Source organism: Martes martes (genome assembly GCF_963455335.1).
Source record: "Martes martes genome assembly, chromosome: 1".
Taxonomy (NCBI): Eukaryota; Metazoa; Chordata; class Mammalia; order Carnivora; family Mustelidae; genus Martes; species Martes martes.
Window position 1 is genome coordinate 121,170,540 of NC_137888.1, and position 14,990 is coordinate 121,185,529.

The 14,990-nt window shown below is 35.2% G+C and overlaps 1 protein-coding gene across 1 annotated transcript in view; it reads left to right on the top strand.

Moving 5' to 3' along the window:
* Positions 1-14,990, top strand: part of POLQ (DNA polymerase theta) — a 134,124-nt gene that overhangs the window by 96,817 nt on the left and 22,317 nt on the right. Inside the window, exons 20-24 of the mRNA XM_080819162.1 lie at positions 2,274-2,467; positions 3,993-4,130; positions 5,575-5,749; positions 8,225-8,339; positions 9,159-9,280. Of these exons, the coding sequence (XP_080675288.1) occupies positions 2,274-2,467; positions 3,993-4,130; positions 5,575-5,749; positions 8,225-8,339; positions 9,159-9,280 (744 nt within the window). The remainder of the gene's footprint in view (positions 1-2,273; positions 2,468-3,992; positions 4,131-5,574; positions 5,750-8,224; positions 8,340-9,158; positions 9,281-14,990) is intronic.

A 14,990-nucleotide genomic window follows, 5' to 3' on the forward strand; every position in this document is an offset into this window, starting at 1 on the left:
GGTCCTTTCTAGAGTGGTTTGAACATAGATGATTTTCTAGGGATGGAGTGAGTTGGTTTCTCTCTTTTTTAAAGTGGATCTCAACTATACAGATTTGTATTTGTCATAATCTTTCTTTCATGTACACTATCATCATTGGTCTTCTTATTTATTATTTTTTAATATGTAATATCTGTTAATTCACACTTTTAATAATAGACATTTGTGTCTACCTATGTGGTCCTCCTTTCTTGCACAACCCAACTTTTATGTTTATCATTCCCTTATTTTTTATTTTAAATTTTATTTATTTTTTAATTTAGATAATTTAGCCTACATATGCTAATAAATTTTAGCATGTATGTGTGTGTGTGTGTGTGTGTGTATTTGCTAAAATATATCCAAACAATATATTATTATGTATTATTAGTTTTGCTTGTTTCTGAGCTTTATAAAACACATGTCACATTGGGACTAGCTCTTCTTACCCAGTATCATGTTAGTAAGATTCATGCATGTTATTGTAAGAATCTATAATTTATTCATTTTCACTGCTGTGTCATATATCACTGGGTGAGTGTGCCAAAATTTATGTGACCCTTTTCCTGTTGATGAATGTTTGGGTTGTTTCTTTTTTTGTTTTATCTTGTTTTTGTTTTTTTGTTTTGCTATAACAAGTAGTTCTGTATACATATTCTTACACATATACATGTTTCCTGGTACATGTGGGCAAGAATTTCTTTTGAATTTCTTTTGAGTGTGGAATTGCTCTTTTGAATGTGGAATTCTTATGAATTTCCATTCATAAGAATGGAAATATTCAACTTTATAAGATTATGCTAAATTGTTTTCCAAAATAGTCTTTACCTTTATTTTCTAAACAACAATGTGAAAGAAATCTTGCTGATTCATATTGTCTCAACTTTGCCAATTCATCAGCTATAAAATGGCTGTAATTTTTCTTTCTTGTGCTTTGTTTTTGGTAACAAAGTTATTCTAGTTTTATGGGATGTGTTGATATAATCTCTTTTTTTCCTTTGGAGGAGGAGTTTATATATCATAGAAATGATGTGTTTGTTCCTTGAAACTTTGGTACCATTTATCTATAAATTGTTGCTTTGTGGAAATATTTTTAGCTAATACTTTGATTTCTTTAATAAGTGTAAGATTACTCAATTATATCTTTAATTATGTTTTGGTAAACTACTTTTATTATATTATTGTTATATAATATATTTTTATTATCATAAACTATATTTTTAAGAATTATCCATTTCATCTAGATTTTCAAATTTATTGTTATTAAGCTATTGCTGATTTTTTAATACATCTATGCTTTATCTGTTACATTGTCTTTTTCTTTCACCATATTTATTGTTTAATCTTACTAGAAGTTTATTCAATTTTTCAGTCTTTCCAAAGAATCAACTTTTGCCTTTAATTTTTAGTTCTGACTTTATTTTGCAGCCCCTTTTCTAAATTCATAAATATGACACTAAACATATTAGTTTTCAAATCATTTTTTTCTTTCCTAATTGAGGTATTAAAGGCTATAAATTTTCCTCAAAGCTCTACTTGCATAATATCTTACAAATTTTGACCTGTAATGTTTTCATTTTATCTTAAATACTTATTAACATTTTTTGTTATGACACTTTTGAGTCATAAGTTATTTAGAAGATTGGTTTTCAATTTCAAATATTTGGAAATGTTTTATTTGTATTTTTTAATATTCAAACTTAATTGTGTTGTGGTTAAAAAGCATGGCTACTCTTTTGAGAAGTGTCAGCAGATAGAAAAATACTCTGATTCTTAGTTCAGGAATCTTTATTCTTTGGTAAGAGCATTGGGAAATAAAAACCTCCATTTTTAGTTCTTTGTGCAAGCATGCATACCATGGAACCAGGAATATTGGAAGTAATTTCAGGATGTTAACTCATTGTAGTCAGTTTAGCAAATAAGTTTGGTTCTCATGGTCTTACCAAGAATAGAAGCAGAAACATTATCTTGGGAGAAATGCAGTCTCTTGTAGTCCAGACTAGTCACAAGATTGCGTTTTTCTGCTCTCCATATAGACAAGGGTAGTAGTCTAGTGCTGAAGTAGAAAAGTAGGAAATACTTTTATGCCTTTCCTTGTTGGCCTGAGAGTGCTGCTCATGAGACTGGATCATGAAGAATAACTTGAGTAGCATCTCTGAATTTGCCTAGAAAAATTCCATGTGTGTTTAGGTGATGATGTTGATCTAGTCACTTTACTGGCGAATTAATGTTTTAGTTTTCTTTTTTTCTTCCAGATATTTTTTGTAAAGTGGAAATGCCCTCTCAGTACTGCTTGGCTTTGCTAGAACTAAATGGAATTGGCTTTAGTACTGCAGAATGTGAAAGTCAGAAACACGTAATGCAAGCCAAGCTGGATGCAATCGAGACTCAGGCCTATCAACTAGCTGGACACAGTTTTTCCTTCACCAGTTCAGATGATATAGCTGAGGTTGTATCACGGGAATGGGGAATTTTAGAGTTAAAAATTATTTGTGTGTATGTATGTGTGTATTTCCTAAATGTGTTTGCATAAACACCGAAGACACCAAAGAGCACAGTTCAAAAAAATTTTAGTTATCAGAGTACTTTGGAGATAGAATATTCTAGCTTCTAATTTATAAGTTATATCTGTGTTTATGAGGTAAGAAGTTAGTAAAGAAGTCTCCTAGAATGTATGCTCCATGAGATTTGCCTAGAACAGAGGAGGTACTCAGTAAATATTTATGACAACCCTGATCCCTACACATGTAGCCCCATATAACACAATTTTGAGGAAAAATAGTTACTAACATCAATAGCAAGCCTCAGTATCTTTCATACCTAAGACTCCAGTTATTCCTACTACTTAAAATTAGATCTTTGTTTATATCATCACTGTTATTCTATAGAATAACAGATACAGACACAGATAACACAGGCCTATCTTTCCTTCTATCCCTTGTCCAACTTGTGGCCAATAAAGATTCTTATATAATGCAAATGTTCTTAATTTTTAGGATTACTAAGTGGGAAAATAATCCAAGGTTCACTAAAGCCCACTCAAGGTATATGAATGAATGAATGGAAGTAGTAGATAGTATTCTGAATTGCCTGAGTTTTAAACCCTGTAAATTGAGCTAGTGATTTTAGGTGTACATGGAATATTCCTTCTGCTCCAGTATCTGGATCCCGGATGTCCTGTGTAGGCTTAGTTTCTTCAGTAGGTACTTATTAGCTCCCCTAGCTGTCATTATTGATCTCTACATTGGGTTGGCCACCTTCCCCTGACTTTTTGTGTCCAGGGTTTCATAGGGTCTAGCCTTACTGTGGTGGAAGCAGATGGCTTTTTCAATCCCTTTCTACCTCAGTGTTCTCTGATTTTTGTGATCATATAATAGCAACAAAGTCTCCCATGTTGGCCCTCACTGAGGCTTAAATGACTAAGCAATCATGTTGATTAGTTACCACATCAAAGAGTATTTAGGAGAGTTCACAGTTTTCAGAGAAACCTAAAGTCTCAAGGTCAATAGCTTATTTATCACTTGTTCAGTGATAAATAAAACTCAGCCTGAACCCTGCCCTCAACTCAGCACCCCCCTACACACCCCAGTAGCTCACCCCAGAACCCAAAGAGCAGGTCTGCCATACCCCTAGGCCCTAACCCTAACCCTTGGTTGGGTCTTCAGGCATCCGTCCCCAGAGACCTGGTCTTGGTTCCCTCCATATGGGGAGACACAGTGTATACATTTCTGTGTTCTTTACTGTTTAAAAGCCTCTAATCGATATTAATCTTATAGTGCCTAAATTAGGTTATAGATTGCCTACTTGACATACAAATTTTCATTGTCATTATTTATTAAATGTGGTAATTTATAAAAAGTTCTCCCAATCCGTGTTGAATTGTATGGATTTTCTCAAATGACTTTTAAAAATGTTTTGTGAATGACAATGCTTGTGATTTGATTCTTGACTAAAGAAGCGTTAATTTCTTGCAGGTTTTATTTTTGGAATTGAAGTTGCCACCAAATGGAGAAATAAAAAACCAAAGCAGCAAGAAAACTCTGGGTTCTACCAGAAGGGGGAATGACAATGGGCTCAAGCTAAAGCTGGGAAAACAGTTCAGCACTAGTAAGGTGCTCTTTGGGACAGTTGCAGGGCAGAATTTTATTTACTTTCAGCATTTAGCATTTTGATTTACTTTTAGAATGATGATGAAGTCAAGACCCAGAATAGCTCATCATTTGAATGTAACAACTTAAAACAACTTAGTTTGTGTTTTGGCTCCCTGCAAAAACTGCAGAGACATTCCATCATGGAAAATCTGGACCAAAATCTGATTTAGCAGTTGTGTCCTTCCTATCATTAAAGTGGTATAATGGTGTATGAACTCAGACCCATAGTCATTATTTAGTTATTGACATCTGCTATTCTTGGACTTCAAGTATAATATAATTGGAATAGTATAGGAACATGAACAAAGATGTGAAGGAATTTAAAAAGAAAAAAAAAGCCATTACAAGTAAACATGTTTTTTCAATTATAGGGCAAAATTTATATATATATTTTTCAGTTATAGGACAAAAGTTAACATGAGTTTAAGAATCTAATCTAATTTCAAAGTGAAAGTGTAAATTACAATCCATGGAAACTGTATGCTTAGGAGAGAAGAGAGAAAGTGCTTATTGTTACATTTTTACTGAATGAATTTTCAGAAATAATAAGGGTAGAAAGTATCGCCATAACAGGCAAGGAAAGAGCAGTCGAAGTTGCCATTTTATCCTACTGTAATTAACTATGACTTACCTGCCCTAGGCAAGTTTCCACAGTTTCATTCTGTAACAGAACTTTTTGTTTTATCTACCCCTCTAACCTCACAAGTTCCTGTTTCTTCACAGTTTACCCAAACTCTGCAGCATAGAAAGTTTAGTTTTAAAGATGAATGTCTTCTGACTTCCTTGATATGGAAATGATCAAAGTATTAGGGCAAAAGGAAAACAATGAGAAACTTCCAATCACATGAGAATAGAGGAGGAAAATATAGACAAAGGAAAGACATGATACAGATTCTTGGGTGGTGTGAGACTGGGCAATTACAGTACCTTGCTAAGTTGACATTGATTTTTTTTTTTTTTTAAGGTAGATCTAAGTTGATATTATTTGGCATTAACATGTTTGCATTTTACCATCTATAGTTACTATATATATATTTTTTTTTAAAGATTTTATTTATTTATTTAACAGAGAGAGATCACAAGTAGACAGAGAGGCAGGAAGAGAGAGAAGGAAGCAGGCTCCCCACTGAGCAGAGATCCCGATGTGGGGCTTGATCCCAGGACCCTGGGATCATGACCCAAGCCGAAGGCAGAGGCTTCAACCCACTGAGCCACCCAGGTGCCCCTATAGTTACTATATTTTTATCATTATGGTGATGCAAAAACCCAAACAGTAATTTTGAGTTGTAGATATAGGAGTTAACAAATTTAGTTTTGAGATTATATTATTTACCTAAGAGAGAGTCTAGTTTGCTATGGAATTTGGACAAGAATCTGATCTTACTTCATTATATTTCTTTGGCAGGATGTTTTAAATAAATTAAAGAAATTACACCCTTTACCAGGCTTGATATTAGAGTGGAGAAGAATCACAAATGCGATTACCAAAGTGGTCTTTCCTCTGCAGCGGGAAAAGCGTCTAAATCCTTTTCTTGGAATGGAAAGAATCTATCCTGTATCACAGTCACACACTGCTACAGGTAATGAGAAATCTTAAATATGGATAATATTCGATTTTGAAAGAAAACTTTTCTTATATAATATTTGCTTTGGTGACCAAAGAATTCAAATGTTGATCATTGGACTCTGTGAAGTTCCATAAACATTTATGAAACACGTACTACATCCAGAATATAGATGGATACTATTTGTAGAGATGAGATTTAGTAAGATAGAGTTCCAGCTTTCAAGTACTATATAGAGTAACTAGAATGTCTGAGACTGTGCTTCAGATTAATATTTATTTGAGTCAGTCATCTAATTTCAGTCCAACCCCTCTCCTGAACCTCCCGAGTCTCTCTGATGAATCTAGGTAATGCTGGAGGGCATCTGTGTAATAGATGATTGTCTTATTTTACTTAACCAGAAAAGAGCTGTAGAGTCTTTTGGGTATCTCGTAGCACTCTTGGGATAAGTATGAGTAACCTAACCTAGTAAGGAAGAATGCATTCTTGTGCTAGGCAATGCAAAGCTAAGTATCTGCCAAATGCAATATGCATTTGAAGAAAGAACAGCATTAATTCTCATTGGAGAGACAGTTTGGTGGTATAGAATGTGGGCTCTGATATCTGACTTTTACAAGGTTTGAATCTTTATTCAAGGTAGCTTTGTGCCTGTGTGTCCTCCTGTGTAAAACACAGTAATAATAGTCTCACTTCACCAGGGCATGCTGAGGATTAAATAGGCTAATACATTTCAAGTGTTTACAATAGAGCAGAGCACTTTGTGCAGGCTCCTTACCAGCTGTTGCTATTATTACAGAAGGAAGCACCAGGAGGAGTTGCTTCTTTCTGTGCTGTTTATTCCCTGTTCTAAACAAATTCTTTTCCTTCTTCTATATTTAGCTAATCTCTTAGATCGCCATAGCCATTTCTTGCCCTGTTGGTGTTTAAATTTCATTTTGAGATATATGCTAATGACGTAAACTTATGTAAAATAAATCCTTGGTGAAAAACCAAAACCAGCCCAGAGTTCCTTTTTTTTAAAAATAATTTTTAATTTTTTTATTAACATATAATGTATTGTTAGCCCCAGGGTACAGGTCTGTGAAGCCCAGAGTTTCTAAAGGTGTTGCCTTTATCTGTTGCTTATGAAGTAGTAAGAAAGTAATCAATTCTTTTTTTTTCTGATTGGTTTTCACCATACTATGCCTACATTTAAAAAATATTTTGGAAATACAAGCTTACCTAAGCAAAGCAAAGCAAAGCCATTTCATTATTAGAATTCATTTCCATGATGCTACATTCATATTTTATAATTTATTTTTGCCATCTTGTTTGTCTGCTAGTGTTAGTCTCATTAATTCAAAAAATAGACCTGAATATTAAATATTATTATAGAAAACAAGACAGTGTGCTGAGTCAGCAAGAGACTTGAATGCCTTCTGCTTTTGGCTAGTTTTATAACATTGAGGAGGGCATTTAATGGTAATAAGTATATTAATACCTACCATTCATTGAGCACTAATTTTTCTTAAAAGCTAAATAACAAGGACATATATCAGGGGTTTGTTCAGAAAAAGAATATCTGAGGTACCTAAAATGTCTCACTCATCAAAAGAAGATGAAATTATATATACTAGCTGGTAGAGAGCCGTTAAAATGAAGAGCATATCATAAAACAGAAGATTTTGTGTTGCTATGTATGTGTTGTAAAACTGCAATAACAAAATCAATTACCCAGACTCTTTGAATAATGCTTATGTGTTTCAGAAAAATTCAACCAATAAATAAACAAAAACTGTAAAATATTTGGGGGGAAATAAAGGCTATAAGCATTAAAACATATAGCTTTTTCTTTCCTAGAAAGTTCATTAATCTCTTGATTCTAGTGTCTAGCTTTGTCAGTGCTACCACTAGTTCTCTTGCTGAGTGAGGATGGTCATGAAGGAAGGTGGCCAGGTGATGTCTGGCAAGTGATGTTCTAGTCATTACTTCTCACTACTCCATCTTCTACAGATTAGCTGGCTTCTTGGGCCCCAGATTATCCCTTTCCAGCAGTCAATTGCTCTTTTGCTTCACATCCTCTCTCTGTGTCTTGTGCATTCCTGAGTTTTGAAGGTTCTGACAGTCATTTTTCCTAGGATCCATTTGATTAGTCTTTACTCATTAATACCCCTGCTAACATTCATATAGTGCTGACAGCTGGTATTCATTTTAGCACAAAACTAGTTCAACCTACCAAATTACTTCTTATCATGGGCTTATTTTCTAGAGAGCTAGGTTAATGTAAAACCTTCTATTGTAGTTGATGCATATATTCACTTACATTGGGATTGGTCTTGTACTTATTTTATCATTGTTAGATGCATGAACATAATGGAAAATATTTAATTATAAATTTATTTTAATTTAGCAGTGGTGAAAATGCATAATTCAGAAATGCAATTACTGTGAAAATAAATGTCAGATCCCTTCAAACCTCTCAATTTTCTGTCTTCACTCTGTTGGTTTTAGGACGAATAACCTTTACAGAACCAAATATTCAGAATGTGCCAAGAGATTTTGAGATCAAAATGCCAACACTAGTAGGAGAGAGCCCACCTTCCCAAGCCCTACTTCCCATGAACAGGTAGATGCTATTTCTCTGTATTTGTGTTAATATACTTTTGTGAGTATGAAAGGCTCAAAACAAGGCTAGTGGATAAAATAATGAAGTTAGTTTAATTTTCTGTTTTGGGCGTACACATTTCTAGGTACTATCCATTTAAAATCCCGAGTCTCTGTATAAAGAAGCTAGTTGATGGTGAAAGACTGAAAACCTGGACCACTAATTAAATAATCAGCACAATGTGCTTTTCTAACTCAAATGCTACAGAGAAGAGTCTAACTATGTCAAGAACCTCTCCCCGCTTCTGCCCTCCCTAAATTCACATGATGGGAAGGAAAAGCATAGATAATTTATGTTAGATATGGCCAAAAAGATTTGTTGATTTGAGCTAAATGTCAGTAATTTTTTCAGAAGCAGTTTGTAGCAGAAGCTGTTACAGAAATACATTATTTTGTGTTTAAATGAATGTTTGCTAAAAAAGAAAATCTAGTATCTATGTTAAGCTTTAAAGTGAGTTTCAGGGGCGCCTGGGTGGCTCAGTGGGTTAAAGCCTCTGCCTTCGGCTCAGGTCATGATCCCGCGGTCCTGGGATCCAGCCCCGCATCGGGCTCTCTGCTCAGTGGGGAGCCTGCTTCTCCCCCTGTCTCTGCCTGCCTCTCTGCCTCCTTGTGATCTCTGTCTGTCAAATAAATAATAAATAAATAAATCTTTAAAGTGAGTTTCAGATGATAAGGTTTTTAAGTTTCCTAGATGAAACTGTTGACTTCACTGAAAAATGAGACCTTTCTCATATATTTGAGACTGCTTCATGTCTAGCTGCTGATATTGTTTGCCTGACAGAGGAAGAGATAAAAAGAGTCGTGGCCTGAACTCTGGATACCAGGCACAGATGGAGGAGAGAGCCCCAGACAGAGGAATGCCATTTTCAGTCAGCATGCGGCATGCTTTTGTGCCTTTTCCAGGTAAGGTAGTAGATAGTTTTTTGAGCTTCTCATTGCTATAGAAATGGTTTTCAAAGCACTGATAAAGCCTGCATTATGAATAAGACTCAGAAATATGCATTGGTCCCTCCATCTTACCTCTCTTTGGTGTAGCCTATTTTTCCCTTTGTGTAGCCAAGTTGTCAGTCAGTCATTGTCTTGATCTGCTGTGTGGAAAACTCCTGTGGTGTATGCTTGTCAGCAACAGTCTACTGAATGTTATCCAAGGTGATTGTAAACTTTTTTGCAAAGTCCAGCAGATTTCATTAATCCTTGTACTCTTTGACAGACCCTTGTACAGACTCTTCTGTACAGCATTTATACTGTTAATTAACCCTCACTTACCTCAATTTCTGTCCTCCCTTGATCTCTAAGGGCACAATTTTCTTGTTTCTCTGATGTGCTTTGCTATTTTGCTTCTCTCCTCTCCACACCACTGTTTCCTATTGCAGGGGTAACCCCCAAGGCTGCCCTTTTCTTGCCTGACCTCTTTAGTACTCTAGTCACAGGCCTTTCATGAAAGGTTGAACTCAATAAACTGTAGTCATGAGACATTTGGAAGTCAGGATTTAACTCCCAAATCATCCCTACTATTTGTATACAAATTTGGTCCTTTATCTTCTGCCAGTTGGCAGGTCTGGGTGAGTGCAGTTAACCATCTGAACTGGTTTTATTTCTGTCAGAAAATATTCTAAGGAGGAATTTAGGTCCATGACAGTGTCACCTGGTTGGTAATTTTCCGTTTTGCTTTTTAAGTGTGAACTTTCAGCACTATATCATTGTAACCATTTTTAAGTGTTCAGTTCTTGGCATTAAGTACCCATCATGGTTGTTTGTGCATCCATCATCACCATCCATTCCCAGAACTTTTTCATCTTCCACAACTGAAACTCTCTATCTATTGAACAGTAACTCTCCCCCAACGCCGTCAACCCCCAGTCCTTGGCAGCTACCATTCTATTTTCTGTCTCTGTGAATTTGACTACTTGAGGTATCTCCTATAAGTGGATTATACAGTATTTGTCTTTTTGTGTCTGGTTTATTTCTCTTAGCATCATGTCTTCAAGATTCATCCATGTTGTAGTATTTGTCAGAATTTCTGTTCTTTTTGGGCGCCTGGGTGGCTCAGTGAGTTAAGCCTCTATCTTCGGCTCAGGTCATGATCTCAGGGTTGTGGGATTGAGGCCTGTATCGGGGTCTCTGCTCAGTGTGGAGCCTGCTTCCCCCTCTCTCTCTGCCTGCCTCTCTGCCTACTTGTGATATCTCTCTCCTTCTGTCAAAAAAATAAATAAAATGTTTAAAAAAAAAGAATTTCCGTTCTTTTTAAGGCTGAATAATATTTGATTATATGTATATATTTTATTTTGTTTATCTGTTCATTCATTGATTTATTCTTACCTAAACAATAAAATTGTATTTAACATGACAATATTTTATACTGCTTTTTATAATTTTTTTAAGTTCATTGAAATTAAATGTATACGGATTAAATCCAAAAATTTCTGTCATTTAAATGTAGTGTTTAGTCCATTGGCATCTAAAGTAATCATTGGCATGCAGTTGGTTTAATTCTACTGTCTTGTTATTTGTGTTTTATTTATTCTATCTGTTCTTTATTTTTTAAAGCTTTAAGTGACTACTTTTATTGTTCTTTTTATTTCCTCTATTGTCTTATTAACTATCTTAGATATTTCAGAGTATACAATATGTATATATGTATTCCATCACGTACTGTCTTCAAATAATCTTATACCACTTCATCTGTAAAGTTTTTTCCATTTCCCCTCTTATATAATAGATTTAATTTCTATGACTTATAAACTCTGCCATACAGTTATTATTTTTGCTTTTAAAAGTCTGTTATCTTTCAAAGAAATCAAGAAATTAAAAAAGTGTCTTTTCTACCTGTCCACTTTTTACCATTTCTAGCACTTTTCATTTCTTGGAGTAATTCAAGGAATCTTGAAGTACTTCCTCCAGAGTACTTCCTTTAAGGTTTCTTATAATGCAGTTCTACTGAGAGTGATTTATCCCAGCATTCCCATGTCCCTAGATTTCTTTATTTTATCCTCACTTTTGAAAGATAATTTTATGTGACGTAGATTTTTAGATTTACAGTCCTTCTCCTTCTGCACTTTAAATATATATTTCCACTAACTTCTGGTTTGTATTATTTCTATTGGGAAGTACACCATCATTTTTCTTGCTTCTTCAAGATAATATAACTAACTTTCCCTGGATGCTTTTTAAATTTTTTTTTATAGAATCTTTGGGTAGTTTTTCATGCTTTGCTTCTAAGACTTTTGAGTTTGTTGGATATCCTAAGTTGGCTTAGTCTTTTTTTAAAATATATGTGCTTATATTTTTCAGTAAATTTGAACCATTTTCAACCATTATTTCTTGTAATTTTTTTTATTTTTCATATTCTTTTATTTTTTTTAAGGATTTTATTTATTTATTTGAGAGAGAGAGAGAAGCAGAGGGAGAGGGAGAAGCAGGCTTCATGCCAAACGGGGGGCCCAATGCAGGGCTCAATCCCAGGACCCTGGGATCATGACCTGAGCCAAAGGCAGGTGCTTAACCAACTGAGCCACCTAGGTACCCCTCTTGTAATTTTTTTTTTAAGATTTTATTTATTCATTTGACAGAGAGAGAGATCACAAGTAGACAGAGGGGCAGGCAGAGAAAGAGGGAGAAGCAGGCTCCCCGCCAAGCAGAGAGCCCGATGTGGGGCTCGATCCCAGGATCCTGAGATCATGACCCAAGCCAAAGGCAGAGGCTTAACCCACTGAGCCACCCAGGCGCCCCCCCCACCTTGTAATTTTTTAAAAGATTTATTTATTTTAGAGAGAAAGAGAGAGGGCATGTGCAAGCATGGGGGTGGGGCAGAGGGAGAGAATCATCAAGCAGACTCCCCTGCTGAGCACAAAGCCCCATGAAGGACTTGATCCATGATCTATGAGATCATGACCTTAGCTGAAACCAAGAGTCAGACACTTAAACAACTGAGCCATCCAGATGTCCCACTTGTAATATTTTTTGTTCATTTCTCTCTCCTCTTTCTTTTCTTCTTGTTGCTCCAAATATACATATGTAATACCACTTGGTATTGCCCCACAGGTCACTGAAACTTTTTTCTTTTTTATTCTCCCTCCTTTTTTTTTTTAATCCTGTGCTACAATGTATATTTTCTATTGACTCTTAAATGTTCATGGATTTCTCTTCTACAGTGTCTAATTGCTGTCACATCCTTCTAGTTAATTTTACATTTCAGATACTGCATTTTTAGCTTTAGAATTTTCATTTGATTTTTTGTCTGGTTTTTATTACCTTACAGAAATTCACTATTTATTACATCATTATATGCATGTTTCTTTAAATTCCTGAACATTATCTATGGTAGCTACTTAAAATTTCACCATCTCTTAATTTTGGGGTCATTTTTCTATTGATTAAATATTCTCCTTCTCAGAGTCACATTTTCCTGGATCTTCTTATGTCTAGTATTTTTTTTTAATTGTGTGCTAGACATTATGGTTGCTACATTATTGATTTGGGATTTTGTAGTCTTCATTAATAACATTTTCTTCTGGCAGACAATTACTTTCACATTCAGCTTGATCATTTTGTGACTTTTAAAGCTTTGTTAGCAAATATTTAAAGTGGCTTTTTTTCTAGGGCTAGATTAGCCCTGATTGTAAGCTGTGGCCTTGTTGAGGTCTCTACTTGGTGCTCAACGTGTTAACAAGGTCTGTCTACTCGGTCTGGTCACAGCTTGAACATCTCTCAACGTTCAAGAGGTTGTTGTTCAAGGAGTTGTTCAGCTGACAACTATGTGATGGTGGCTGTTTTTTTGGTAGTAGTTATTTCTTTAATATGGTTTTTTTGTCTGGTTTCCTGAACTTTTCGCTCCTTTAGTATTTGGTCAAATTATCACAAATTCTAGCCTCCTCGGCAGGCACAAACTCTAGTCTCTGCTTCCTCAGCTCAGATCATAGTGCTTTGTTTCATCTTTCCTTCACTGCAATGTGTTCTGGTAAATTCCTCCTTTCAGAAAACTGAGACTATTGCGTGGCTTACCTTGTCCCCTATCTCCTCCCTGCTTCTTAGAGATTGTAGTCCTGCACTGTCTATTCTAACATCTGAGAACAGATTTGTCAGTTTTTTCTTATTTATGGCAGGAAGGCCATAAAAATTGTGGTAATTTGTTTTAAATATTAGATATTTTTAAATTGTTTATTCATTCACATAATTTCAAAATCAAAATATATAAAAGGTATGTATTAAAAAGTTTGCTTCCTTTCATGTCCTAGCTATCCTATTGCCTATAGCTCTTCTAGATGACCTCCTATATGAGTTTCTCATATATTCCTGTAGTGTTTTTTATGCAGATATAAGCAAATATGAATATGTAATATTTTCTCCTCCTATTCTTACACAAAAAGATTCCAGATACACTCTTATGGGCCTTTTTTCATTTAATGTTTTTGTAATGGAGAGTTTTGATTATCAGTAAATAAATTTGAACGTAAACCAGTTTAATCTCTGTGCAGGTCATCTGTATAACAAACTGTGGGTTTGCTGAGTCACAGAGTAAACCTGATCAATTTTGATAGATATTGTTGAATTGCATTGTAATAGAGGGCAGTAACCATTTAGTTCCCAATAACAGTGTTTCTTTCTCTACCTTGCTACAGAATGTGCCGCCCAATTTCTGGATTTTTGCAGTTTAAGTAGAGAAAAATTGTTTCTTGCTATAGTTTTAGTTCGCATTTCTTTTATTGTGAATGAAGTTGAGCATTCTTTAGTATGTTTAAGGTTCTTTTGATTGTTTCTGTGAACTGCTTCTTTATATTTTCTCTTGTTCTTGATTTGTAGCATGCCTTTTTTATAATATGGCAATGAGTGTGTGGTGTGGTGATATCAGTCGCATTTTCCCTCCTTTTTTCTTAGCCACAATCTTTTTAATTTTATTTTTGCCATGTGTATCTAATCCAGTCATTTCTATTACATAGGTAAACTCTGAATCCTCTAAGTAACCTTCTCCACATATCAACCCCTCGATTGTTTCCACTGAATGTTTTCTTTTTTTAATTTTTAATTTTAATTTTTAAAATTTAAACTTTATTTTATTTTTTCAGTGTTCCAAGATTCATTGTTTATGCATCACACCCAGTGCTCCATGCAAACGTGCCCTCGTTAACACCCACCACCAGGCTCACCCAACCCCTCACCATCCTCCCCTCCAAAACCCTCAGTTTGTTTCTCAGAGTCCACAGTCCACTGAATGTTTTTATTGTCAAAGGAGAACACAATGTTTCTCTCCAGCCCACTTAAAATGTGCACACATTGCAAACCAGTTTCTTCATTCATTCATTCAACAACTATTTAAGGAGCTATGAAGTACCAGAACTGTGCAAGGTTTTTTTTTTTTGTTTTTTTTTTAATGTTTTATTTATTTATTTGAAGAGAGAGCACAGGTAGGCAGAACGGCAGGGAGAGGGAGAGGCTCCCTGCTGGTCAGGGAGCATGACACGGGGCTCGATCCCAGGATCCTGGGATCATGACCTGAGTTGAGGGCAGATGCTTAACTGACTGAGCCACCCAGGCACCCTATGCACAAGGTTTTGCATAGAATGCAAAAGAAAATTAAGTATCCCATGCCTAATGGCTCTGTGCTATGTGGGAGAGG